The sequence below is a fragment of the Lepidochelys kempii genome, chromosome 6 (genome assembly GCF_965140265.1).
Source record: "Lepidochelys kempii isolate rLepKem1 chromosome 6, rLepKem1.hap2, whole genome shotgun sequence".
Classification (NCBI taxonomy): Eukaryota; Metazoa; Chordata; order Testudines; family Cheloniidae; genus Lepidochelys; species Lepidochelys kempii.
The window spans coordinates 20,561,433-20,588,760 of NC_133261.1; the positions used below are offsets into that span (position 1 = coordinate 20,561,433).

Genomic DNA, 27,328 nt, shown 5'->3' on the forward strand with positions numbered 1-27,328 from the left:
CAGTGATTAAGAAAAGCTACATTTTCCAAACTAACTCAACTGCATCCTTAAAGGCACCCTCTGGACTTTGGACATTTTCCATAAAGTCAGATTTATATATCATGGCACCAGCGTGGACAGAAAGCTCCAGGGTTCAGTGAAAATGTCAGAGACAGGACAGGGCTTGTTAATAGTAACCCCTGCACCAGTGCTTAAAAAAGCACTGTCAGACAGAGGATCAGTGACAGTCTTAATGGATTCCATCCCACGATCTCCTTGGATGGAGCTTATTGCTATATACTGCTGGAAAGCTAGGACTCCCCAGTTTCGTGTCCATTTATTTCTAGCTCTCCCAGATCATAAGATATCTAGCCATTTAAATATATGATCACAGCATTCTGATTATCAGGCTTCTTCCCATCCTCCCATTTCAATTCAGATATGATTTCAGTTGTCAGTACTTTATCTTGTCTAGAAGCAGGGCCCTGTGTATTACACAGCAATGGAATTTGCTGCAGAATCTACCCTCTCTCACACTGTGATCTAGAATCTAAACTTTTAATTAGAAAGTTTCTATCTCCCATGGTTGTGAAGACAACCTTGAAAATGCCATCCAAGTGTAAGAGATGCAATGTTATTTTCCTGAGGCTGCAGAGAGCCTGACTCAGTAGCTCTGAGAAGAAAAAATCACCTCATTCAGCTCAATGAGTGTTAACTCTGAATCCTGAAGAAGGTGATGTAGATGTGAACATTGTTAACTATTTCCCCATTAATCATTTTAGCAATAGCCAGCTAATGTGCCTATCCCACAATACCTCCCACCCCTTCCTCAGTGCTAAAACTTACAAACCTAACAAACCGAGGGTCATGCTCAACTGCCAAAACTTCCAGCTTTCCCCCAACACACACACACACCAAACCCTTGGCAACTTCTATAGTTCAATTACTCTTTGTCAATACCAACATCAGTTGCCTATTGAAAACTATAAATATGGGGACAGCAAAAAATAAATTGAATTTAACATGAAAAGAAATACCCTGGGGGCTGCTGGACTGGCGGTTACCTATGGTTGTATTTAATATTTTTTAAAAATCAAATTTTTTGTTTAAAGGTAATGGCCATTGAATTTCCAGTCTGCCACACCAGAATGTGGCAGAGTCCAGGGATCTTATTGCAGAATTTAGGTCCAGTTTGTCACAGAGTACACAGGGTTCTGTCTAGAAGCTTGGAATCTTGGCTTTCAATGGTCCAAAGCACTGGTCTAGCTCTAGAAGTTCATGGGAGACGGTATTAATACCTGATCCTTCAAACACTTATTATGCCAATGCTTAACTTTTTGCAAGTGAGTAGCCAAGCACGTAAGTTTGCAGAATCAGAGCTTTAATTGCTAAAACTAGGTTCTTTGAGGTGATGCGTGGCCCAGTGGTTAGGGCAACAAGCCTGGGACCTAGGAGGATGAGGTTCCATTCCTTCTTCTGCCACAGACTTCCTGCATGACTTTGAGCAAGCCACTCAGTCTCTTGGTTCCCCATCTATGAAGTAGGGAGAATAGCACTGCCTACCTCACAGGGGAGTTGTGAGGAGAAATAAAGATTGTGAGGCACTCAGATACTGTGGTAACGGGGGTCATAAAAGTACCTCATCGAGAAAGATAGGTTTCAATTGAAAGAAGGTTAAAAAGGCCGAGCTGGAAAAGACTGCGATGTTCTCTTAAGGTCTGACTTGCCAGAGCAGTATTCAGACCCAGGAAACTAAAGCGTGACACTTGGAACTTTCAATGTCATGCACATTCCAAGCACAGGATTTGGGCTAGTGAGCAGAGAAAAAAAAATTAATCCCTGAAATGGGCAGCCTAGTTGTCAAGCAAGCTGCATTGCCATGTGGCAGATAGATACTTGGTGAACAAGGAAAAAATCCAGGCTATTGTAGAGGTGACGGCGTGTGGGGCAGGGAGTCCACAGCATCGCTGGCCCAGAGAAGCCAAAAGTTTTGGGTACGCTTGGTTATTATTTGGGAACCTCAGTCAAGGATCAGGGATCTGTTGCGCCAGGCACGATATACCACTGCACAGACAACTAACAAAGAAGACAGTCCCTGCCCCAGAGAGCTTGAAATCTAGGCAAGGATGTGCTATCATACTAGCAGCCATCATATAGGGGTTGGGGGAGAGGGCTTTTACTTCTGGTCTCAGACGATTACAGTGTTCAAGCATCACCATGATACACTGTGTAAATGGCTGGTATGAGGAAGTCAGAGCTGCTCGCTTTTCTGCTCTCCTTCCTAACATTTATGTACGATGTACACTAATCAAAATAAGCCAATCTTTCAAAAACACAGGACTAAGTGAGCCCCATCAGATACAGGAAAGACATGAAATTCACTGCTTTATGTAATGCCAAGGGATAACATTTCATCATTATTGCCCAACTGATTTGTCAACATAAAACGCTGTCCCCAGTGCTCTGGTCTTTCTCCCTGTTTGGAATCTCATTATATTAATATAGTGGAACCGCTACTGTCCCATTTAACTGTAGAGGTTTATGTACCTAATGTGTTACAATAAAGATCTGACAACGTGATACTCCAAGGCAATTAAAGCAACAACCCCGTAGACTACTGTACAGCACAAACCAAATGGGAGTTCAGCGTGGAGGGTGATACTCCGTGCTGAAAACTCACAGCTCTGCCCACCATTTCCTGGCTGGTGTGACAATCTGTGTGGTATTTAAACCCCCATTATCTGATCCAAGGCGATTCAGTCTGTTTTCTTCCAGCCTTCTCCACCTCTAACGAGCAGCAGCTGGTGTGGCTATGGTCCTAGTCCATTGTGTCGTCACCCAGAAACCCCAATGCATGCAGCACATGCCAAGTGTCATGCTCTAGGCCAGCAGAGCAGGGGGCTAGGCCCATTCTTCCTGTTTCCAGACTCCTGGCCGACTGATCCATGGAGTTACAAGAGACATTGATTTGTCCCTTCTGAGAGGAGGGCAGGAGCTGCACTTACAGAAGCGGCTCCAGCAGGAGAGGAGAAGTGGTTCCAAATCATAATAAGCTCTCTGGGGCAGGGACTGGCTATTCATTGTGGGTATGTACAGTGCCTAGCAGGATGGGGCCCTCAGGACTCCTGAGTCCTGGTTGGATCTGGACTAAAGCAGAGGAGAGAAGAAATGGATTCAGAGGACTCAGCTCTCACTCTGGGTGTGCGGTTGGGTCTGGGGTAAAGAGATGAAGAGGAAGGGGAGAGATGGTCACAGATGGGAAAGGAGGTATCAGACAGCACTGGAAAGGAATTGATGCAGGCCTTAACTCCAGAGGACAAGGGCTGTACACAACCGATTCGCCTAGGAAACAGTCACTGCCATGCACTTAAGGAAATGAATCTCATAATGATGGGAAGAGTGGGTAATAAACGGTGTGACCCATTTGATTAGGCTCCACTCCCTGAATTGGTAACCAAGTAATAAAGAGGTTTGTCACTGTCTATGAAAGCTCATGCTGATATCACTGTTCCTGCTGCCCTCTCTCCATGGCAGGGTGCCACCCCCCTGGCATTTTACGTCCAAAAGGGAGAGGGAGCTGACAGGAGGCATTTATCCTTTTAAAGTAAGGCTGTTAATGGCATGAAGGTGGCTGCTGCTCTCAGTCCCAGCACACGGGGCAGCCCAAGAACGTCAAGTTCCACTGCGCTCTGCGGCCCAAAACCTGACCCCTGCACAGCAAAACTCTTGGGTGGGGAGGATGCAGGAGCTCATGGGGAGGGGCAATTATCCCTGTGCCCCACTGAGCCCAGCTCTGTAGGGGTCCGTAGGTAGCTCTTTGGGATGTGGCAGGGCTGGTTGATCAGCCACTATAAATATCCTTCAGCAGCCCCTGGCATTCCTTCCATCTGACGTACTACATCTTATTGCTTTGCTCTTTCCAGCATTTTAAAGAAACAGGACTAACCCCATCCACAGGAGACACCACCACATAGTTCCTGGCAGTCCTTGCCAGCTGACCCGTCTCTGTATCCCTGTAAAAGCCAGTATCTTGTTTTTCAATATCATCCACTCAGTAACCCTCCAACTTCCGCTGATAGAAAGTTATCCGGTGTTATCTGAACTCTCCTCCGAACTGTGCTATGACTTAGCGGGTGAATGGACAGCATGGCTGCAAGCTAAAGGGCTGGGAATCTGGGACAATCTACTCCTGTCAGCAAATCTTTCATCCTGTGAAGCAACAGTACCTTGATTCCCTTTAGACTGTTCATCTTCCACTTCAAGCTCAAATAAGCCACAGCCAGCTGTATCTATAAGCAGCAATGGAATCCTAGTCTCTTCTGTAGAAGCAACTCCCGGCAGGTCCCTAACGGGTTATGTGGAAAAGAGTGAATTAACAACACTGAAGTAACACTGCAGCATCAGACAGCCGATCAAACATTCTGCCTCCCGCCTCCGCCCCTGACACGGCGAATAAAGAGACTCTTGTCTCAAGGGTAAGACAGAGAAACCATTATATAGCACCCGCTACAGGCAAGGTTATAGACCAACAGAGGCATCCACTCTGGAGGGGAAGTTCAAACAGGTCTGTATGTCACACGGTGCACAAGAACGCTCACAGGACTGGAAGTCAGGAGCTCCTGCATTCTCATCTCAGCTCGGCTGTATGGCCTTGCACAAGTCCCTTCACCTCTCTACTTCATTTTCCCCACCTATGTTATATAATGCCTCCCTGATCCCCTTCTCCACTCCTCAACGTTCTGGGCATGCTGCACTTGTAATGACATGGCTCTAATTGCCGTGTATTGCATCACTTTAAGAGTGCGACGAATGCTGCAGCTCCGGGATCACCCTATGTAACCCATTGGGTGTGTTACATGTCCTGGACAGCGCCTGTTTCACAGAGGACATGGGTCTGCTCTAGCTTTCAGCTTGAGAGCCTGGCTCTTCAGCTAGTGCAAAGGCTCGTACCTTTAGCTCTTGTGTCCCCACGTTCAGCCCCTGGTATTGACCAAGATGATGGTCATTGCAATGCACTGCAAGACAGACTTGTGACCACGCCATATATCAATTTCCAAGATGGTGGCAGTTCAACAGTGGCAGAACTGTGTGTCTGAAAAACTGATCTGAACACTGGTCAGAGGGACTACGTCGTAACAGCCCCTTAAACGCCTCTCCCCAGCCACCCAATGGGAGGGGTGATGGGCACCACTGGGCAGTTGCTTCTTCCCAAAGCCCGGACTAGCCAGCCAGCCCTAAAAACTTTGTGATTATGTAAAAACCACACACTACTTTTTTATGAACTGCAATCATTTCTAATACAAACCAAAGTAGAGAGCATGGGAGTTAGTATTTCACTCTACTAGCATCAGACAGTAAAGCTACAGAAATAGGTTTTTTCCGCAGCAGCTTTTAGCACCGTAAGGAGGAAGAGACTTTAAAAGTGTTCTAAGACGTAGCAATTTGACTGCTGTGATGTCAGTCGAGTCAGAACGCACCAGCCAGGTAACTAGCCAGGGATTCTGGTTTCATGTCATTTCTGCATCCGAAGAAGCTACATCAACAAGTTACATTTTATCCCCCAAGAGAGTTGTTCCTTGAATTCACAGTCTGCGAATGGACCAAGAGATGGAAGGGCTGGAGTAGAAAACCAGCAGAATGCTGGACAGCTCCAAGGCAAGTACACTTGCAAGTCCAAAGGCTCTGATCCTACAGTACAATCCTATCATCACTGAGATGTCACAGGAACAAAGCCAAGGTCGCTATTATTACAGCAGCACCGAGAGGCCCCAGCCCCGTTTGGCAGTTCAGCGCGCTAAGAGGGGTACACGCACATAGCAGGAGACAGTCCCTGCCCCAAACAGCTTACAAGCCAAATAGACAAGAGACACAAAAGGTGGGAGAAAGGAAGGGTTATCTCCATTTTACAGATAGGGAACTAGGACAGAGGATGAAATCCTGGCCCCACTGCAGTCTGTGGGCCAGGATTTCACCTAGAGAAATGAAGTGGCTTTCTAAAGTAACCAGGGAAACCCATAGCAGAACCAGGAACTGATCCCAAGTTTCCTGAGTTGCAAGACAGGGCCTTAACCACAGTCCCAAACACTTGAACGATTTTCCAGCTCGGTAAGTTTGCCCGTCTGCATTTGCATTCCACTGGTTTGCTTTGCTTTCAATGGGCTCTCTTTGGATATTACTCACTTCATCAACAACAAAAGAACTCTCCTCTCTGGACTGACACTCATTCATCTTCTAGCTAGAGACGTCCCCAGGGTAGCACGTGCGCATACATAAATGAACACCGATACAACAGACTCCTGTACACCCCTATGAAAATTCTAGCCAATGTTTCCACTTGCCTTGCAAGAAGCAGCACAAAGACAAACAGCAGCCTCACGGACAATCATTTAAAGCTCAGGGCTGCCCCTCACAGGACTGGTCTAGTGCCCACTTGAAGGGATCACGTAGGGTGTTTAGGGGCCCTGGGAGAGTGCCGAGCTGGATTTACCAGTCACAGCATGCTGGACCCTGCCAAGACACTCCATTGCTGCTTTTAGACCTAGAGGAAGATTTCTTCCCCCCCAGCCATGGAGGTTCCCTTCCCAATGCACAGCTGCTCGGGCTTCATGCTGCAGTCCAGCATTTGGATTTTAATAAAAATGTGACTCATCCCCCATATTTACAGTTAATTCCTGTAATTACCATCCATGTTTTCCACAGATCCAGTTCTGAGCAGCAGCAAACCAGTTTCTCACTGAAGTATTTCTTCCCCTTTGGTCTGCAGGACAGATTTATCCCCCTTTTCTTGATGCAAACCCTAAGCAGCTTCCCATCCCTTTAACATCTGTCCTGCTATTCTTCACGCTGGTAGCCTGCTTACCTACACACTGAAGGATTTGTCTAGAACCCAGACATGGTGAGTCTCCTCCATACAGACAATCCTGTTGACACGGATTCTTTGACAACTCCTAGAGGCCAAAGAATGTACTTGCAGCACGTCTCATTATAAGGAACAATCTTAATCTGGAAACTTCATTTCAGAGGAATAATTAGCTGCATACGTCTTTTGGGGGAGAGAAACAACGTGCTCCTTTGGGAGAGGAAAGCATTCAGCAGAACAGGGTGTTACCCTGGAAAAATTTCTGGTGCTTATTTAAACGCTAACCCCTTAGACACAAGGGGAAAGGTTAACCCACTGGCTATTGCAAAGCAACCTGAAATGCAGCCATGTGTTATTGTTTTAGGGAGAGAATCCTGCAGTCAGTATCACAGCCGGGATAGTCACTGCAGTCAAATGCTGGATGGAATCTCAGTTCTGGTGCAATACATATAATGCTTTACTGCCTCCTGCACTTCCTTTGAAAGAAACATTTCCCAACTTCTTGTTTGTTTACTGACTAGTTAGCTGGACACAATAACCACAGGTGTCAGGTGCCTCTCAGGCACAGCCAGTGTGGCCAACTCTTGTGATTTTGTCATGGGGGACTCACAATGTTTGGTGTTTCACTTAAAATGCCCACCCTTGGATTCTTGTAATTAGGGGAGAATCGGATCTTTCATTTAAAAAAAAAAGTTTCTAAGCCCTTGTGGTTGCAGAGAAAATCTTGAAAACATGACCAAAGGGCACCCTAAAGACTCAGAAACCAGGCAGCTAATAAAAGGAACCCAAGATGTACGTCTTGTTTAAATCTCAGGATTTTAAGCCACTCTCAGGATTTCTTAGAGACTGGCTCATGATTATTGAATGCTGAGGGTTGGCGATACTGCACTATGGCCTCACAGATTTAACAGTGAGATAGGGGGGTTTCTTATAGCCCAGTGCTCCAGCTTCATAAGTGTGCTGTCACCTGCTGGTAGTGTCTGAAAGGAAGTTTGGAAAGAAGAGTTTGGTCCTTAAGAAATACTAGGACCATGAAGGGATGTTGAAGGCAAAGTGTATCCTTTTGATATAGCACAACCCCATTTTACTGAAAACCCCCATTAACTGAAATCTGGCTAGGTGTCTCATGGGGCTTTACTGTCATTATTCATGTTCATTATTTCTATTGCAGTAGCATCTAAGAACCCCAAGCAGGGTTCAGGCCCCCAGCCGCATGATAGACACTATACAGAAAAGCAACACGAAGAGCTGCCCCAGACAGCTCACAAACTAGGATTCTGACAGTATGCAACAGGTGAATAAACAGACAAACATGGAAGGGGAGAACAAGGCGTGTTTGCGTAAGTTAGTATTCCTGCATAAGATGCCAATCAGCATCAGAATCAAAGTCAACTTTACAGGGGCTGCACTCCAACTGGCAGGGTCCCTTTAAATAATCTGGCATTGTTTTCACCGGAGCTTATGGTCCAGATCTCAGAGGCTGGACCTACCAAGCTCCCCCTTTGATAAGAGACCCTACATATCCAAAGGTTTTAGCTGCCTCCACCAAGACCTTCCCACAGAGAGGGCTGCATTGGGCACTGCTTCTCCCAGGACAGCATCCTTTCCACTTCTTCAATGACCCAAGTGGCTGAAGTGTCAATCTTGCCCAGAAGGCTACTTCCATTTACTATCCTCTGAGTAAGAACGGCTTCCCGCAATCTGCTTGGAATGTTCTTTTCTGGAGCGTTCACACATGGCTGCTGGCCCTACCATTTATGCTGTGCTTGAAGAAGTAGGTGATAGTTAATTATTGCAGCATAAATGTTGCAGGATTCCTTCTGCTTTCCTGTTTTGCTGCAATGCCTGACTCATAGCAGCAGGCTCTTCTCAGATTCATGCATGCTGGCCAAGAAACAGTCACAGCTGGAGTCTGTTAGCCTTATCTGTTATCTGCTGCCTAATGTACATATTTGATATGCTCACAAATCGCTTTATCAATGCAAAATTGGACTCGGACAGATCAGTGCCAGCATGCAAAACTGAGGAGCTTGTGGGATCTGAGAATCACCTTTGCAAGCAGTCTCCAAAATGCATGTCAAATCCCCAGCCAGAAGAACCAGGTGAAGAGTGAGGGTTGTAAAGATATCAAGCATTTAAGGGGAGGAGGAAACATTTTTAATTTTCTTGGTTTCTGACTTTTGTAAATTACCATTTTAAAAAATTCAGTCAAATTTACACTTTGAAAAAAGCATTAGATACGGAAATACAGAGTAAGGCTCCCTAACAACCTAAACTCTACCCTGAGGGCACAGCTAAGGTTATTAAGGAAATACAGACTTCTCTCTGGGCAAAGCTAAGTTTTTTATGGAACCGTAGCTCGTTATCTCCATACTTTCAAATGCTTAGCGCTTCTATGGAAGGGCACCCCCTACAGCAGTGGTTTTCAAACTGCGGGTCACGACCCACTACTGGGTCGCGGAATGTAAGGCACTGGGTCGCGGCACCTCTGGTCAGCACTGCTGACTGCGCCGTTAAAAGTCCCGTCGGCGGTGCTGCCTGGCTAGGCAGGCTAGTCTCTACCTGTTCCGACACCGCGCTGCGCCCTGGAAGCGTCCAGCAGCAGGTCCGGCTCCCAGGTGGTGGTGGGGGAGGGAGGGGGGAGGGAACAGACGGACGGACAATGGGGCTCTGTGTGCTGCCCCCGACCGGAGCACCGGCTCCACACTCCCATTGGCCAGTTCCCGGCCAATGGGAGCTAGGGTGGTGGTGCCTGCAGGTGAGAGCCACGCGGAGCTGCTTGCTCACCTCTGCCTAGGAGCCAGACTTGCTGCTGGCCACTTCCGGGACGAAGCACGGTCCGTGGTGCCAGGACAGGCAGGAAGCCTGCCTCTGCACCCTGGCTGTGCTGCTGACCAGGAGCCGCTGGAGGTAAGCCCATGCCCCAACCCTGTGCCTCAATCCCCTGCCCCAGCCCTGAGCACCCCCTCAGACCCAGAGCCCCTTCCTGCACCCCAAACCCCTCAGCCCTGGCCCCACCGCAGAGCCTGCACCGTCAGCCCTGAGTCCTGACCCCCTACCCTACCACAAACCCTTCACAATTTTCTTCAACTGGGTCACCAGAAAAAAAGTTTGAAAACCACTGCCCTACAGAACGTCAGTACAGGGCAGATTTTCAAAAGCATTCAGCCTTGGCCTAACTCCGCTCCCATTGAAGCCAAATCTCACCCTACACATCTATCACAAGTATCATTTTATCATAGGAGTTGGCATTTAAACACCAGATACCTTGGTGGTAGGGTCAGGAACCCTGACAGCCAGGAACATCTTCGATCCTGTACACTTTGGTGTTTCATATATGGCTGCAGACGTTTTAAACCCCTTTCAGCAGCTCCTTTTGAAGTCAGTGGGTGCTGCTATGGGTGTAACAGTTTTTAAAATCAGGATACTTATTTAGGTGCCTAAATACTGATTTCAGAGCCTAATTTTGGTTACCCATTTTTAAAATCTTGGCCAGTGTTTCTCGCTCAAAGGCGTTTTTGACAATATGTTGAGCAACCCCCTCCCTCCAAGTCAACTCAAGATGTTTCAAGAGGGGGACACACTTCCCCTTGAGCCTCCATATCTCGCAAACCTCTTGTCTTATTTGGTTCCAAGAGCCCAGAAATTTCTACCCTCGCACAGAATCCGATATATGAAACAGCAGGTAGGGTGGTGCGAATTTGACAAAGCTCGGTGAGTGGATAATGAGGGCAAGATCAGAGTTTTGAGGGTTAGGTTCCCCTCCAGCCGCACATATATGGGTTCTAGCATCTCACCAGGATAAACCCAACCAGTCTGTAAAAAGGGTTCCAGTATCCCTCTCACCCCAAACCTGCCAGGACTTCATTAATCTGATCCTCATTTACTAGCACCTGGGCACAGTAAAATGAAAAGGCAGCAAACCAGAGTCAGAATACATGAGAATGCTGCAGACATGATTAAAGTGTCCTACAGTGTTACTTTCAAATATCAGTAGGCAGAAACTTCCAAAAGTCACTTCCCAGGGATGCTGTCATCAGTATCAGGACTAAAATATACCTACTTGTAGACAAGTCATTTGGCATAGGCCACCAATAGCCATCAGATAATCACAGATTCATAAACAGAGCTGGATTTGAAAACCCACTTACAGAGTGCTACAGATGTTATAGCTAAGTCAATATTTAGCTCTCTGTTCTGGGGAGTTCTTCTTGGAGAGGCAGCAGATCAGGCCTTCCTGTATAACAAGTCACAGGAGGATTTTTTAAAAACCAAAACAGAGCATAACCCTGTGGGTTTCTATTCTGTAAGCTGCACAAGGGAAAACAAAATCAATGTTTGCTAAATGAAATCAGAACAAAATGGGTAAGAAATAGCAAAAGGATATCGCAGACAGACAGAAAATTGTTAATGGCTGATAAATATTAACTGACAACGTCCATTCCTCACTGAAACCTGGTTAAGAAAAAAAAAAGAGCCAAGTCACTTACTTCAGTAAATGATGCGCCACGGAAGGGTGAGCCGAGAGTCGGCCACAGTACATTTCGGTGGAGGCCCACTGCATTATGGCCTGATGCATTCGGTATTGCACAGTCAGCATCTTCACTATGCTCTCGCCAAATTTCTGAATCAGACGCTCCATTAAGGTGAGAGAAAGACCCTTTGCTGCAGCCCTGCACCAGGAGAACAATTAACAAGACAAACTCAACAGGCAAGGAGAATAAGTCCATTAAGGAGGTTGTTTAAAGATTGTTAAAGGGGTGCCATCAACTTAGTCATCACATTTCTGTCTGACTTTCAAAAATTATTATTAGATTAGGAGCCATGATCTCCATTAGAGCCTCTGAAACCCAGAGCCCCAGTCCCGAACACCAACCATAGATCATACTATCTCTGTATATACTTGTTTTATAACCAGCCATGGCTTCCACTATGCGGATTGTTTTTTCTAACTGTTCATTTTAAATTCTCTTACACAAAGCGTAACTCTACAGGGTTCTACAACTACTATCTATGTCTGCCTCTCTGCTGCAATGCATTCTGACCTTGCAGCACGCTGTCAGAAAAGATCTAGAGCCACCATACTTAGACTGCAAACTCTTGGATGCAGGGACTAGCTTTTTGCCCTGTGCTTGTACAGCGCCTAGCACAATGGGGTTCTGGCCCATGACAGGGTCTTCCAGATGCTACAATAACACTACTAAATAAACAAACAAACAAACAACGATAGTGGATAACTCAGTAAAGCCACTGCCCCGGCTGTTTAAACACACAAGGAGTGTGCAATTAACAAAGGGACAGAAGATCATTCAGAAAATATTTCATTAAATGAAACAATAATACATTTGTTTATTATTTTTGTATTCTTTTGTATTACTGTCTGGTCACCTCATGTTAGAAACATGGCAAGATTTACATAAAATGAGAGACTGCAGATTAATTACAACTGCAGAGGAGAAGACTCAGGAAGCACTTCCTTGATGAGGAAAGGGTCTACAGTGAAATATGACCAGACTCTCCTTCTTGCCCTGTCACATATTACAATATCAGGAGAAGCCCCTTGAAATTAGACGGGCCATATATCTAGAGCAAGACGAAGAAACTACTTCTTTACATCATCAATGGTTAACATGTGGAACTCCCTGCCACGGGAGGGCGAAGATAAATACAGTGGCTGGATTTTAAAAAGGACTCACTCATTTTATTACCATGATCAACATTTGCAGCCACAGACGGAAAGGGAAAGTTTGGCAGGGGAAGGAAGGAAGAAATGTTCTGTTATATGGATGTGACGCAGCAGGGAGGGGGGAGTGTTGACCTCGGAATGTGCCCTGGGGATGGGAGGCCTGAGAGCCTGTAACCTGAGCCAGGAGGGGGAGGGGCAGGTAACACCTCTGCCCAGGAATGTGAACAGAGGCTGCAGGAGAGAGCCTGCTGGGGGGGGTTAGTTTTCAGTTTGGGGCTGGGTGGAGGAATGCAGGGAACCCCAGGGCTGGGGTCTAAGCTCCCTGCTCCCCCAGAAGGACTTGACTGAGGGGTCCTGGTTGTACCCACAACCTCTGTTTTGGACTGTGTTCCTGTTGTCCAATAAACCTGTTTTACTGGCTGGCTGAGAGTCTCAGTGAATCCCAGGAAGAGGGGTGCAGGGCCTGGACTCCCCCACACTCCGTGACAACTGGTGGCAGTGGTGGGATGTACTGCACCCCGTGAACAGTGCTTCCTGCAGTAAGTGACTGGGGAACAGTAAAAAGAAGAGGGATTGACGGGGACCAGGCGTGCTGAAGATTCAGAGAGAGACAGTTTCAGGGGGTGGTTAACCCCTGGGAGTGTGTGACCACAGAGAAGGACTTTTGCAGTAACAGGGTCCCCCGGGGGATTGCAGCAAGCGGTCCCAGGGGTGGAGGAGTCTGCAGCTCGACCCTGGCAAAGAGGTGGTGACCTCAAGAAGGACTGGCACATGAGGGTTTTTTTCCTGGAAACCGTAGAAAGCTGCCCGGCCTGCAAGTGGCCAGCAGGGAGATGTACGCTAAATGCCTTAAGAGTGACCTGGTGGAGCTGTGCAGGCAGAGGGGGCTGCGCATTGGGAGGTCCACCAAGGAACAGCTGATTACCCAGTTGGAGGAGAGGGATCGCTTGGATGACCCGATCCCTGTCCCTGAGGGAAGCCGCCCGGTGGATGCAGCGTGGGCCCTGGGGCCTGACCGGGCTGGGAGGGGTCAGACTGCTGCCGAGGACATTCCGAGACCCTTCCTACCTATGTCTGGGGGAGGGGTTGGGGGAAGCCCAGCGAATACCGAGGGCACCCTGACCCCGGCAGCCAGCAGGGGATCCTCCCGGCGGAGCTCCCCATCCCTGGAGCAGATGTGGCTGGAATGGGAGAGGGAGATGAAAATGAGGGAGCTGGAGGATCATGAAAAACAACGTCAATATGAACGTCAGGAGAAGGAGAAACAAAGACAGCATGAACTGGAGCTGGCCAGGCTGAGGAGCAGTGGGGCCCCGGCTGCGGTGAGTGAGGGGGGACCCAAGACTGCAAGGAGCTTTGATAAGTGCTTCCTGGCCCAGCGTAAGGAGAGGGAGGACATAGATAGCTTCCTGACGGCCTTTGAGAATGCCTCCGAGATGCACAGGGTAGACCCTGCAGACAGGCTCCAGTTCCTCACCCCCTTACTGGACCCCAAAGCCATGGAGGTGTATAGCCGAATGACAGGGGCAGAGGCAGGGGACTATGAACTGTTCAAACAGGCCCTGCTCCGTGAGTTTGGGCTGACCCCCGAGATGTACCGGAGAAGGTTCCGGAGTCAGCGTAAAAAGCCTGAGGTCACATACCTACAACCGGTCAACCGGATGCAGGGATATGCCCGCAAGTGGACAGCTGGTGCCCAAGCTAAAGAGGACCTGCTTGACCTAATCGTACTGGAGCAACTGAATGAACAGTGCCCTTCCAACCTGAGGCTGTGGTTGGTGGACAAAAAGCTAAAGAACCCCCAGCACGCAGGACAGCTGGCCGACGAGTTTGTGAACAGTCGGTCAGGGGGCAGCAGGGAGGAGTCCCAAAAGAACAGGCCCCCCCGATGCAGAGAGAGAGAGTCACCATGGGACCTCCCAGCGGGGAAATACGGAGAACCCCCTCCAAAGGGGAACGCCTGGCGTCGGGCCCCTCCGACCCGCTCGAGGGGACCAACGTGACCTGAGCTGCTATCCCTGTGGCCAGAGAGGCCACGTACAGACCCAGTGCCCCAGGCTCAGGGACAGACTAAGCAGACCCAACCTACCTAGGGTTAACTGGGTAGGGACCGAGCGGGACGATGGGAAGACGGCCCAGGCAAGGAGGGCTGCCAGCTTACCAGCTGCTTGGGAGGGAAGAGTACCCCAGGCCAACTCTGCCAGAGGGCTGGATGCTCTGGACTCAGGGTACTCGGTTTACAGGGTGGGTGCGGGGCTGTCCCTCCGGAGAGAGTGCCTTGTTCCCCTGGAGGTGGATGGGAGGAAGGTCAATGGATACTGGGATACGGGCGCAGAGGTGACACTGGCCCAGCCTGAGATGGTGGCCTCAGATCGGGTTGTGCCCAACACCTACCTGACCCTGAGGGGGGTGGGCGGGACCCCATTTAAGGTGCCCGTGGCAAGGGTACACCTGAAATGGGGGGCCAAGGAGGGCCCCAAGGATGTGGGGGTGCAACACCATTTGCCCACTGAGGTTTTAAAGTGGGGGGAGACCTAGAGGACTGGCCAAGCAAGCCCCAGACCGCCCTGGTTGTGACCCGTAGCCAGAGCCGGCAAGGGGCACTGCGCCCTGACCTTGGGGAGAGTACCACACCGGAGGTGCAGGACCCTACCCGGGTGGGGAGGGAGCGCCGAGGGGCACGGCTCAGAGAGGCTGTGGTCTCAGACCCGGCCAATGAGAGGGAACCGGGCCCCATCCCTTCCCCAGCCGCTGAGTCCCAGGCCGAGTTGAGAAAGATCCCTCCTTGTGGAAGCTCAGGGACTTGGCCGACCTCAGTGTGGTACGGACCATGACGAGAGGTTGCCAGGAGAGGTTCCTGTGGGAGAGGGCGTTCCTGTACCGAGAATGGGCTCCCACAAGGGAAGCAGAGTCCTGTGGGATCAGGAGGCAGTTGGTGGTCCCCCAGAAGTATCGCCGCAAGCTACTGTACCTGGCCCATGACATCCCCCTCTCAGGGCACCAGGGAATCTGGCGCACCCGGCAGAGGTTGCTACAGAACTTTTACTGGCCCGGGGTCTTTACCACGGTCCGCAGCATTGCCGATCCTGTGACTCCTGTCAGAGGGTGGGGAAGGCCCGGGACAAGGGGAAAGCACCTTTGAGACCTTTGCCCATCATAGAGGAGCCTTTCCAGAAGGTGGCCATGGACATCGTGGGGCCTCTGAGCAAGACGACCCGGTCGGGGAAGAAATACATTCTGGTGGTGGTAGATTTCACCACCTGCTACCCTGAGGCAGTGCCCTTAGCTTCCACTGAAGCAGACATCGTGGAGGATGCGCTCCTGACCATTTTCAGCCGAGTGGGGTTCCCCAAGGAAGTCTTGACAGACCAAGGGTCCAACTTCATGTCGGCCCTGCTCTGGTGCTTGTGGGAGAAATGTGGGGTCCGGCACAACTGGGCCTCAGCTTATCACCCCCAGTCCAATGGGCTGGTGGAGAGGTTCAATGGGACGCTAAAGATGATGCTGAAAACCTTTATGAACCAGCACCCGCAGGACTGGGACAAGTACTTACCTCACCTGCTGTTCGCGTACAGGAAGGTGCCCCAGGAGTCTACCGGATTTTCGCCTTTCGAACTGTTATATGGCAAGAGGGTGAGGGGCCCCCTGGACCTGATGAGAGACGAGTGGGAGGGGAAGGCCACTCCCGATGGAGAGTCAGTGGTGGAGTATGTCCTGATCTTCTGAGGGAGACTGGCTGAACTCATGGGCCTGGCCAGGGAGAATCTGGCCAAAGCCCAGAAAAAGCAGAAGGTCTGGTATGACTGCACGGCGCAGGCCCATGCCTACGCCACCGGGGATCAGGTGATGGTTCTCATCCCCGTGAGAAAGAAAAAACTACAGGCCGCCTGGGAGGGCCCTTTCAAGGTTGTCAAGCAGCTCAATGAGGTAAACTGTGTGGTGGAACTGTCTAACCGGGCGCACCAGCGCTGGGTGTACCATGTGAATATGGTGAAGCCATATTATGCCAGGGGGAATGTGGTGTTGGCCGTGTGTGGACATTGGGAGGAGCAGGGAGATGACCCTTTAGTGGATCTATTCCCTGGGACCAGAGCTGGTTTCCCCCTGGAAACAATTCCCCTCTCGGATCAGCTAACCCCTGCCCAGCAAGCTGAGGTCAGGGGGGTGCTGCATCCGTACCGACAGCTGTTTTCCAACCAGCCTGGACGCACTAATCTGACTGTCCACCGGGTGCAGACAGGGTCGCACCCGCCGATAAGATGCTCCCCCTTCCGAGTCACAGGGAAAACTGCTCAGGACCTGGAAAGAGAGGTCCGGGACATACTGGCTTTGGGGGTGATCCAGCCGTCTGCCAGCCCTTGGGCCTCACCGGTGGCGCTGGTCCCCAAAAAGGACGGGTCGGTCTGGTTCTGTGTGGACTATCGGAAGCTCAATGCCATCACTGTATCTGATGCCTACCCCATGCCCAGGCCTGATGAGCTCCTAGACAAGCTGGGAGGAGCTCGGTACCTTACCACCATGGACCTTACAAAGGGCTACTGGCAAGTGTCGCTGGATGCAGATGCCCGGCTGAAATCGGCCTTTATCACCCCTCTGGGGCTCTATGAGTTCCTGACCCTGCCTTTCGGCCTCAAGGGAGCGCCGGCCACCTTCCAGCGCCTGGTGGACCAGCTACTGAGGGGGAGGGAGAGTTTTGCCGTGGCATATATTGATGACATCTGTGTCTTTAGCCAGACTTGGGAGGACCATGTGTCCCAGGTTAGACAAGTGCTGGACCGACTCCAGGGGGCTGGGCTGACTGTAAAAGCGGAGAAGTGCTAGGTGGGGATGGCTGAAGTATCTTACCTGGGCCATCGGGTGGGGAGCGGCCACCTAAAGCCGGAACCAGCCGATGTGGAGATGATCAGAGACTGGCCCGCTCCCTACACCAAAAAGCAGGTCCAAGCCTTTATTGGGATGGCAGGATACTACTGAAGATTTGTGCCCCACTTTAGCGCCATAGCCACCCCCATCACTGAGCTATGCAAGAAGGGGAAGCCAGACAAGGTGGTCTGGACCGAGCAGTGCCAGGAGGCTTTCCGGGCGCTGAAGGAGGCTCTGGTCAGTGGCCCAGTTCTGGCAAACCCAGACTTTGACAAGCCCTTTGTGGTGTTCACCGACACCTCAGACACAGGACTGGGGGTGGTGTTAATGCAAGAGGATGAAAAGGGGGAGAGACACCCCATCGTGTACCTGAGCAAGAAGTTGCTACCCCGGGAGCAACACTACGCGGCCATCGAGAAGGAGTGCCTGGTCATGGTGTGGGCCCTCAAGAAACTAGAGCCCTATCTCTTCGGGCGACACTTTACTGTGTACACCGACCACTGTCCCCTGACCTGGCTGCACCAGATGAAAGAAGCCAACGCCAAGCTCCTGGGTGGAGCCTGCTCCTGCAGGATTATGACATGGACGTGGTCCACGTGAAGGGAAGTGCCAACATGATAGCGGATGCGCTGTCCCGGAGAGGGGGCCCTGAACTTCCCCAGGTCACTGGTCACAGTGACCCCACTCAGTTCGGTCTCGAAGGGGGGAGAGATGTGACAATGTGACACAGCACAGATCGGGGAGTGTTGACCTGGGAATCTGCCCTGGGGATGGGAGACCTGAGAGCCTGTAACCTGAGCCGGGAGGGGGAGGTAACACCTCTGCCCAGGAATGTGAACAGAGGCTGTAGGAGAGAGCCCACTGAGGGGGTTTAGTTTTCAGTTTGGTGCTGGGTGGTGGAACGCAGGGAACCCCAGGGCTGGGGTGTAAGCTCCCTGCTCCCCCAGAAGAACTTGACTGAGGGGTCCTGGTTGTACCCACAACTTCTGTTTTGGACTGTGCTCCTGTTGTCCAATAAACCTTCTGTTTTACTGGCTGGCTGAGAGTCTCAGTGAATCCCAGGAAGAGGGGTGCAGGGCCTGGACTCCCCCACACTCTGTGACAATGACACACACTGACTGCTGGCAGGACCCAGGAGAATATTCCACCTCACACTACAGTATCATACAATTGACACTTCTTTGCTACAGCTGACAGAGAGCTCAGACAAAAGGGATGATATGCATTGCCCTGCAATTCCACCACTGGGTCTTTCAGAGTTTGTAGGACCAAACCCACAACACAGCTCAGCTCCCTCCAACAGTAGAGACAACCTCCTCAGTCTCCTTCAATGGGATGGCTTCAGGGCTTGCCCACTCCTTCTGACACATGTATCACCTACAGAAGTTTTTTTCATTGCTCTGAATTCCATAAACCAGAACGCTGTGATGGAGAGTAAATGTGGGTATGGAAAAAGAAAAGGAGTACTTGTGGCACCTTAGAGACTAACCAATTTATTTGAGCATGAGCTTTCGTGAGCTACAGCTCACTTCATCATATGGAAGTCACGCATTTCACCCATCTAAGGTAAATGGTGAGTGAACACACACCTAGACAGACCCTTCTGGCCAGGTAGTAATTTTATTACCAAACCTGTGTAAATAACCAGCAAAGAAAAAGCAAAAGTTTTGGTACTCAGGATAAGTAAAGTCAAAACTGTGGCATGAACAATGCAATCAATGGACTGGGGCTCTGTGGTCAGGTGTTGATTTAGGAACAAACGGAACAACTAAACCAGAATGATCTTCCCTTCCAGGAGCAGAAATGAATGGGGAAGTAACTCACAGCTTGATCCCTCATCTTCCTCTCTGCCCTGCTGCAGTCCTGAAAATTGTTAGCTCAGCCCTGAGGCAAGCAGGAGGAGAATCAGTGATGACTGAACAATAAACAACAAAGAAAACCTAGGGCGAGTGAGGTATGGAAAGTAGAATCAAGTTGGATAGACTCTGATCTGGGTAGACTCCACTATTGATTGTTTTGGGCCTAGCAACAGTAGGGCCAATTAACTCTTAGTGAGAAGTAAAAGGCATAATTATCACCTGGGAGAACAGAGATAATCCCCTCCGGCCACATGCAGGGGTCATTTGAATCAAGTCGTTTGTTTACAGAGTGTTGGGTTTAATTTTGATCTATGTTCGAGCTTGGCTACACTGGGACATTTACTGAAATAGCTATTGCAGGATAATTATTTCAGCATAAGCCCCCATGTGGATACTCTTATTTTGGAATGAGAGCGTCCAGAATAACTGTTCTGTAATAATTATTCCAGAACAGCTAATCTGGTCAACTTCCTACTGGAGACAATCCCTTACACACAATCATTTTAGTGCTGATGAAAGGGGCTGGTTTTAGAGCCCAGGAGTCTGAAGGGCCTGATTCTGATTGATAAGAAGGCCTTTTTGCCTTGCTCTGGCAGGATTAAGGAGTTGTAGTATCAATCAGAAAAAGGCCCTGGAGTCTGCTATTTATTCACATAACAAGTCTGGCATTAGGAAACTAAGCTTTTCTACTCTGCTGAGCCAATCTACCCCAATCTTACCATGGCAGGGCCACCTCCAGGGGTGAGAGGATGCTGTGTTCCATTCACATTCAGTCCTTGTGGTTTCTAATCACACTATCAACAAAGGCAGTCATCAGTGCTAACTGTGATGTGGATACCAGACCACTAGAAACTGGACTGAGACCAACTTGCTTCACACAGGCCGCCAGAGAGCAATCCCCTTTTGCTTACTGTACTTACTATCTTGATTCTCATTACCAACACCCTGGGCCTGCCAGCCCTCTGAATATCTGCCACTGTTAATGAAAAACAAGCCACTTATTGAGACGTGGACTCTAGTTCTATGTTAGGGAAGCAGCTGGCTGCATTAGCCACGTCAGGCAAATCAAGTCGCACTGGTTCAGGAGATTTGGCACTCGGCTCCAGACGAATAATGTAAAACTATCTCTTGGTACATCACTGACAGGTTCAACTGCATGTAACAAGTTAACAGATTAAAGTCTTTCCAAACAAAGAGGCTCTTTTACCGTCACTCAGTTGAAAAATTCTTTACAAATCTAATAAGTGAACCAAGGATCATGTTTAAAGATGACCCCATGGAGTATTTGCAATAAAACCTCTCTTTTTAATACCAGGCAAGAAATGTTCTAAGGGATTTCTTTTAATGGCATCTCATAAAACATAGGCGAAGTAACAGAACATGCCCTCTCCTCTGAAATACAACCCCTATACAGGTTTCAGAGTAACAGCCGTGTTAGTCTGTATTCGCAAAAAGAAAAGGAGTACTTGTGGCACTTAGAGACTTAGAGACTAACTTAGAGACTAACCAATTTATTTGAGCAGATATTCACAACACTGTTTCCAGGGTCCTGTGTATCCACTAGGGGGCCAGAACCGGGCTGCAGGGGCAGAACTGCAGGGTGGGCTGAAGAAATTCAAGTTTGTGAAAATGAGTCTGTAGCCCTGGGGTGTAGCTGTAGCCAATACAGCTGGTCTGTGTGCATCTGGGGTGTGTATGCTGTGTATGTCTGTGTCGAGGGAAGGGGGTGTATTAATGAGGAGGATAAATTTAGAAATCTTTCAGCTGTTAATAACGTTTGCTATTATTTCACCATCCAATTAGTCTCTCCAGTTGTTGAGTCCCACTCCAAAAAAGTCATGAAACAAGGGGTGCCAAGGCAGGTAGCCCCACAATGGCCATCAGAAGGTTACACAGAGCCCACAGCAAATGCTAGGGATGGAGTGGGGAGTCAAAAGGAGGCGACCTAGCCAAGCTCAGGGCTGACCAGGAAGGAGAGCAGAGCTCTGCTTCGGATGTGAGAGAAGCCTAGTTGCCACTCAGAGACTGAGCTAGCTTACTGGCTGGACAAGCCTCCTGCTAGACGGGACAACCCGCCTCTGGGGAATCGGCGGAAACAAGGACTGTTTGAAGACAAGCCTTGAATAGAAGGGCAGGGTCCCACCAAAGGTTCATCAGACCACCCTGTTCTGAGCTGTGGTATTTTGTCCTTGGTTTTCTTTGAACCTTAATACGCTGAAAGGGGCTGTACTGAAGTGTGATTTGGCCACGGGGCTAAAGCATCGCTACCTTGGATGCCTGCGGCTGCATGAGTCATGCCCTGATGGGCCATGCAGGGATGCTGCTGAAGTAAATCCAGGCATACATGGAGTTAAAGTTATAAGTATCAGTTACTTAAGACAAAAAGTCTTTAGGGGAAAAAGGTAGTTCTCTCAAAACACACATAGAAAGTCAAAGTTAAGGTCACACTTAAAAACTAGGAAGTCAGAAAACGCACAGCTAAAGTCACCCAACCCAACGGAACTCATCGTGTGCCCTGTCAAATTGCACTCATCATACTTTGCATATAAAGAGAGACATTACGATGCAAGACTTGCAGAATTTGCAGAATTCACTTGCAGAATTTCCCTGCCAAATCAAGGTTGGGATTAAAACACGCTGAGCACCTGTTCTATGAAAATTGGGCCCCATTAAGATGTCTCAAGCTCAGCATTGAAATACTGAGGGACACAAAACCACTTTATTATCTTGGTCTCGGTCTTTTGACTTCTCAGTGGATCATATTTAATGTGGAAGTCCCTGAGAACATGGATGTCCTATGAGGAATAGTGCCGTACACTGTCCATAACAGAGTCACTTTACTGAAAGCAATCTCATTTTAAATTGCATCTTGAATCAGATCACCACTAATTCATCAATACCCGTCTATTAGCCACATATCATGTCCCTGTGAAGGGATTTAATCAAGGAACTAAACGCAACAGGGGACAGTTCAAAATGTTTTAGACGAGATGGGTTTTAGATTGATGTGTTTGGCTAATGCAGGCTGTGTTGGGCCTCCAATGCACTTTTCTGGGAGCCTTACTTCCGATGCCTTTCAAAAGATATTTGCTGCAGCTCAGTTGGTCACTGATCCTTCTCTGGATGGCTGGTACTAGATTTAGAGGGCTACAGACTGGAGTCTTTCCAGAATGTGGCACTCTTCTTGACTGAAGATGAAATGATTTCTTACTAGGAACAGTCCCTTAGTAAAAAACTGGGATTTGCAACCATATGCTCCCCTGCTTGCAGTTTTCAAAGCACACATAACGGAGGATCAGGAGGTGAATACAGCACTTGAGAAGTGCCAGAACACAAGCACTGGAAGTACCTAAAGAATCACAAGACACCTGTTTGACTCCTAAAAAAAGTTCCAGCATGTTTCCAGCACTGCTGAGTGAGGAAGCTTCCTCCAACCCAGTTTCCCCACGGCGAAGCTGGTGTAAAACACAGCAAAGCTACAGTCTGGATAGTGACACAAATAATCCAGTCACTATCCAGAACAGATTGGTTGGAAGGTTGTTTAGAAAAGTAATGCCGTCCTGCTGTTAGAACACTATTTGGGGAGGAAAGCGATACAACATGCAAGCCAAGTGGCCTAGAGGATGACAGGCACACACTCTGTTAGGTCCAGTTTTTGAGAGGTACATAAAAACTGTGTCCGCCCCGCCCACCCCCGGGCATTTTTACTTACTTTTATTTTCCTCACTCTGTTAAATGTCTCTTTGTATCATCCCTTCATTTTTAAATTGATTTTTCAGACTATCCATGCCTTGAATTGCACTTAGAAGCCAATCAGGAGCCAGGGAAGTCTTTGGAGCACACGTGCATGGCAAGCACTGTCAGGGCAACTTTTGATTTGCCTCCAAAGGTGCCCCACGGAGAGGGCATCACAGCAATTGAATGGGGAGGGCACAAAAGCAGGGATAACTAACAAGATCAGAGAGTAATATTGGTGATATTGCTCCGTTGCAAGGAACACTGATGAGGGGGAAAAGGAGCTTCTGCGGATCCAGTCCTTAGCTGTTGGAGGTGCCATCGTGAGGTTAAGACACAGAAGTAAGGCCCCAACTGCTTATACTATTCCTGTAACTGAAGAGCCAATTATACTGTTTGGAGGAGGAAGACTATTGAGCCAAATTTCAGCTGTGAAGCCCTGATGCTTACAGTCTGGGCCTATTCAACTGTCCCCTGCCAGTTCAGTTGTTTAAATTATCCTTCATTTCCTGACCTGACTTGGCGGGTGATTTTTCAGGCACTGCCCAATGTGTACTCTAGCCCATCCCAGAAGAGGGTGATGGGATATAACCTGTACAATCCTCAGGTGTCCTGTTCTGCTGGACGACGGCATTTTGTGAATGGCAGAGGCCAATGAGAATGGTCCATTCTCCACTCCAAAGAGGCCACCGCTGCCTGCTGCTGCTCTTTTGCAGGCAAGCCCTCGTCAGCTAGCACAAAGAAAGAAGTTCTTTAAATGAACGATTAGTATCTTTCATAGCCAAGGAGGGCTGCCGTGGCCTACCCAAGAGTGTGACTCCACCCCCAGCTGCCCAGCCATATTCTGGGCTGGCCATAAAAGGGATCGTTAGTACTTCCAGGATTTAATAAGGTTATTGAATTAAATTTATATTTTAAAAAATGACACTACTTTGGGACTCATGAAAGGATGGAGCTATGACTTCCTCTCTTCAATCTTGTACTATTATCTGTAAAACCAAGTACCATTAAAAGCTTTTAGCCAATAAATTTTCATTCTCTGGCTATTTTTGTACAGATGGTCTTGTCACTAAGACACAGCACAGGGAGTCAAGAGATCTGGGTTTGATTCCTCGTTCAGCACTTGACTCTCACTGTGCAAGCCTGAGCTTGTCACTTAACCTCTCTGGGCCTTAGCTTCCCCATCTCGTAACAGCACTTGCATACACAAAGATGGCTTAACTCACATTTGTCTGTAAAATGCTTTGGCATTCTTTGCACATCGACAGCAATATCCATGCAACAGGATTAGATCTCTCACGGTATCATCGGTTTCATGCATTTGGCATTTTGTTTTATGTTGTGCGGTATCATTAAGAGATTTCTGAAACGGCTATGAAGATAGGCATGCTATTTACTGTACTGTAATGATTCCCTCCCCCACAGTCATTTTCCTTTTAAATCACTGCAGGAATAAGCTGTACAACTGCAATAAAACATGTGGTGCAGCTTATTGTTGGGATCTGTAGTGGCTAGCCACAGAAAGTTAAGGCCCAATATTTGGTATTCAGTGATTAAATGGAAGTAAATTTGTTTGGATGCCACATGCAAATACATCATATACCTGAGCAGGAAGACTGCTGCTGCAACACTATGATGATTTCAAGGCAGCTCTGTGGCAGAAAGATGCAGATTGATTTATGACAAATGATTAGAAGAGCTAAATATGCTAAGTTTATCTGAGCAACACCAGCAGGAAGGGATATGATAATTATCTGCAAATATTTGAAGAGCATAATGAGGAGTAATGGACTGGTATGAAACGAAAAAGCAAATGTTTAGGATGAATACCAGGAAGCGTCTTGACAATGAGATGCATTATGGCACGCATCCAAAGTCCAAAAAGGTCAATGGGATGCTTTTTACATTGACTTCAGTGGGCTTTGGAGCAGGCCCGAAATTGGGAAATAGTCTCATAGGAAGTTGTAGGAATCACAGTGTTTCGGACGCATAGGACTAGATTGTTTCTCAAGGACATAACCCTTCAGGGACAGTGCACTGTTGTGTAAACCCAGAAGCAGCAGAGGGAAGGAACAGTGACTCTGAGAGTCATATTCCCCCTCCATACTCCCCCAGGATAGTAATTTGCTGGGCTATCCCTGCTGCAGCAAATTACTACCTATCTCTAAACCAACTAAGCTCTACTCTCTGGCATGTTGTGGGGGGTAGAGGAAACCCTCTACCCATTTCCCACCCACTTGCTCCTTTGCACCCAGAGCCAAGGTCCAGGTAGCCCATGCCACGGTATAAGAAAGGGGTCTCACCTCCCACACTTTTGTGCAGCCAGAGTCAAAAACCTAGCCCTTAAATTTCAACTGGAGAAAGCACTAGAATATGTACTGTATAGTCTGCCCGGGCAATTGCCCCTGTGTGCTATATAGTGTTCCAGGGAGGAAATGGTCCCTGATAAGCAATGGAGACACAGCTGGAACACAAGCTGTGTAGAAGCCCGTTTGTTTGTGTCTGCAGCTGTAGAGGGTTTCATTTAATAAAGGCTGCCTGCTTAAGTAGGGCTGATTCCATACATCATGACAACAGTCTTTGATATAATCTGATGTCCTTCTGTGGAGCTCTTAGGTATGAACACCATACAATCAACACTCCCAGTACTGAGGTTTATTTGTACTGCTAAAGGGGGCAGTGTCGCAAGGCATACCGTGGGTCATGATGCTTACATATTTTATTAAGCCTACATTTCTGCTCACATATGACAATTAAAACCTGTGCTTTGTAAATCTGATCCTACTGGTAACCCCACTGTGCAAGGTTCTGTACTGCTGTAATGTTCTTCCCGTGGCTACAACTAATGGGCCACTCCGGTCAAGGCAAAGTCCACCATTCCACCATCTTGAGAATCAGCATTCCGCTCAAGTCTTGGCATTGTTTGCAAAGCAGTTGAATCCACAGGCTGCTAGACACCATTTCAATTTGCTAAAATGAGATGTGGAAGTGATGCAAAGAAATCTTGTGGTAACAAAAATACTAAATTAGTGTTGTCTGTTTTTACTGGAGATATACTTGTGTAATGCTGAATATTTCTTTTAAATGCCTTCTAAATCTTTTCCGTTACAGATTAAAAAAAAACCCCAAAACCCTTTGTCAGCATTTGTTTGTAAAGGATAAAGACGTGAGTAGAGTCCAGTAGCTATATTGGATTAGCTGACAGAGACTGGATTGATAACCCTCCTAGTTAAATGCAACAGCTAATACATTTGGAGCACAATTATATCATTTTGAAGCCTGATGAAAAGAAGCTATTTAAAACATCTGATTTATTTTTCGAAGCACCCACTAGACAAAATAATTAGTTCTTTCCCTTTGTAAATCTGATCCTCCAAGTGGGCTGAAGTCAATGGGACTCCTTGCCTCAGTAGCTGTACTCCTGGGTGCCAGCTCAAGCTCACAGTTGGTATCCTGTCTGAAAAGCTCGGGGGTTACTGATCTACAGAGTACTGAAGATGCCTTGAACAATGGTTTTAATACAGTAAACTCCTTGGAGCATAATTTACTGGTAATTTGAGAGATGTAAATCTGTTAACAATATTGATTTAGAGACACATTCTCTCTGTTCTGTTTTATTTTAAATCTATTAAACCTAAAGAGGGACACTGGGTACCACAGCATCCAAATAGTGCTAAAGCTTCTAATTCAGAAGACTTGGATATCGGTCCACAAGAAGCTGTTATAACAACAGATTTTACTGCAGAGCTGTTTACGAGGATGCCATTAAGGTTGAAAACTAGATATTTGGCTTCCACCCATCCCTTCCCTTTCTTATTCTTGCAGAGTCCAATTATTTGTACTGTAAGAGCTTTAAAAAAATGCATGAAGATGCTACAAAACTCCCTTAAAATAAAAGTCAACAGCTTGGCACTTGGAGACTTTGCAACAACTAATTAGCAAAATAGCGCAACTGAGGGAGTGGGGGAAAATTAAACATCGTAACATGTAAACACAGGGCCAGGAAGGGGAAAATGGTGAAAATTATGAGGGATTCATTGCAAAGTTAAACAAAAACTCAAAGCAGAGGGAGAGACACATTAAAGACATCCAGGCAAGGGAGCAAATTTCCAAGAGCATTTGCAAATAGCTGGAGTCTTGATGAAGTAGAAAGACATCTCCTGTCAGATAACCAGAGCTAGAGAAGGCTCTTGGCACCGGCAGTCATGAGACAGAGGAAGTCAGTATTACTGGAGCTCAGGGATCAGAGAGGGGCAGCTGAGAGACTCAAGGTCTAAGGGACAGGTGGGAGCAAAGTGAACAGCACAGATACAAAATTTGGGGAATACGCCCAAACTAATGCACTCA

The 27,328-nt window shown here is 48.1% G+C and overlaps 1 protein-coding gene across 2 annotated transcripts in view; it reads right to left on the reverse strand.

Annotated features, from left to right (window-relative positions):
* Window positions 1-27,328, reverse strand: part of IGHMBP2 (immunoglobulin mu DNA binding protein 2) — an 84,027-nt gene that overhangs the window by 11,354 nt on the left and 45,345 nt on the right. For both annotated transcript variants that reach the window (XR_012159304.1, XM_073347032.1), the window contains exons 9-10: window positions 11,329-11,511; window positions 4,206-4,324 (exon numbers count right to left, since the gene is read on the reverse strand). Coding sequence is in view for 1 of the 2 variants with exons in the window: in XM_073347032.1 (XP_073203133.1) it covers window positions 4,206-4,324; window positions 11,329-11,511 (302 nt within the window). In the remaining variant the exon portion in view is untranslated. The remainder of the gene's footprint in view (window positions 1-4,205; window positions 4,325-11,328; window positions 11,512-27,328) is intronic.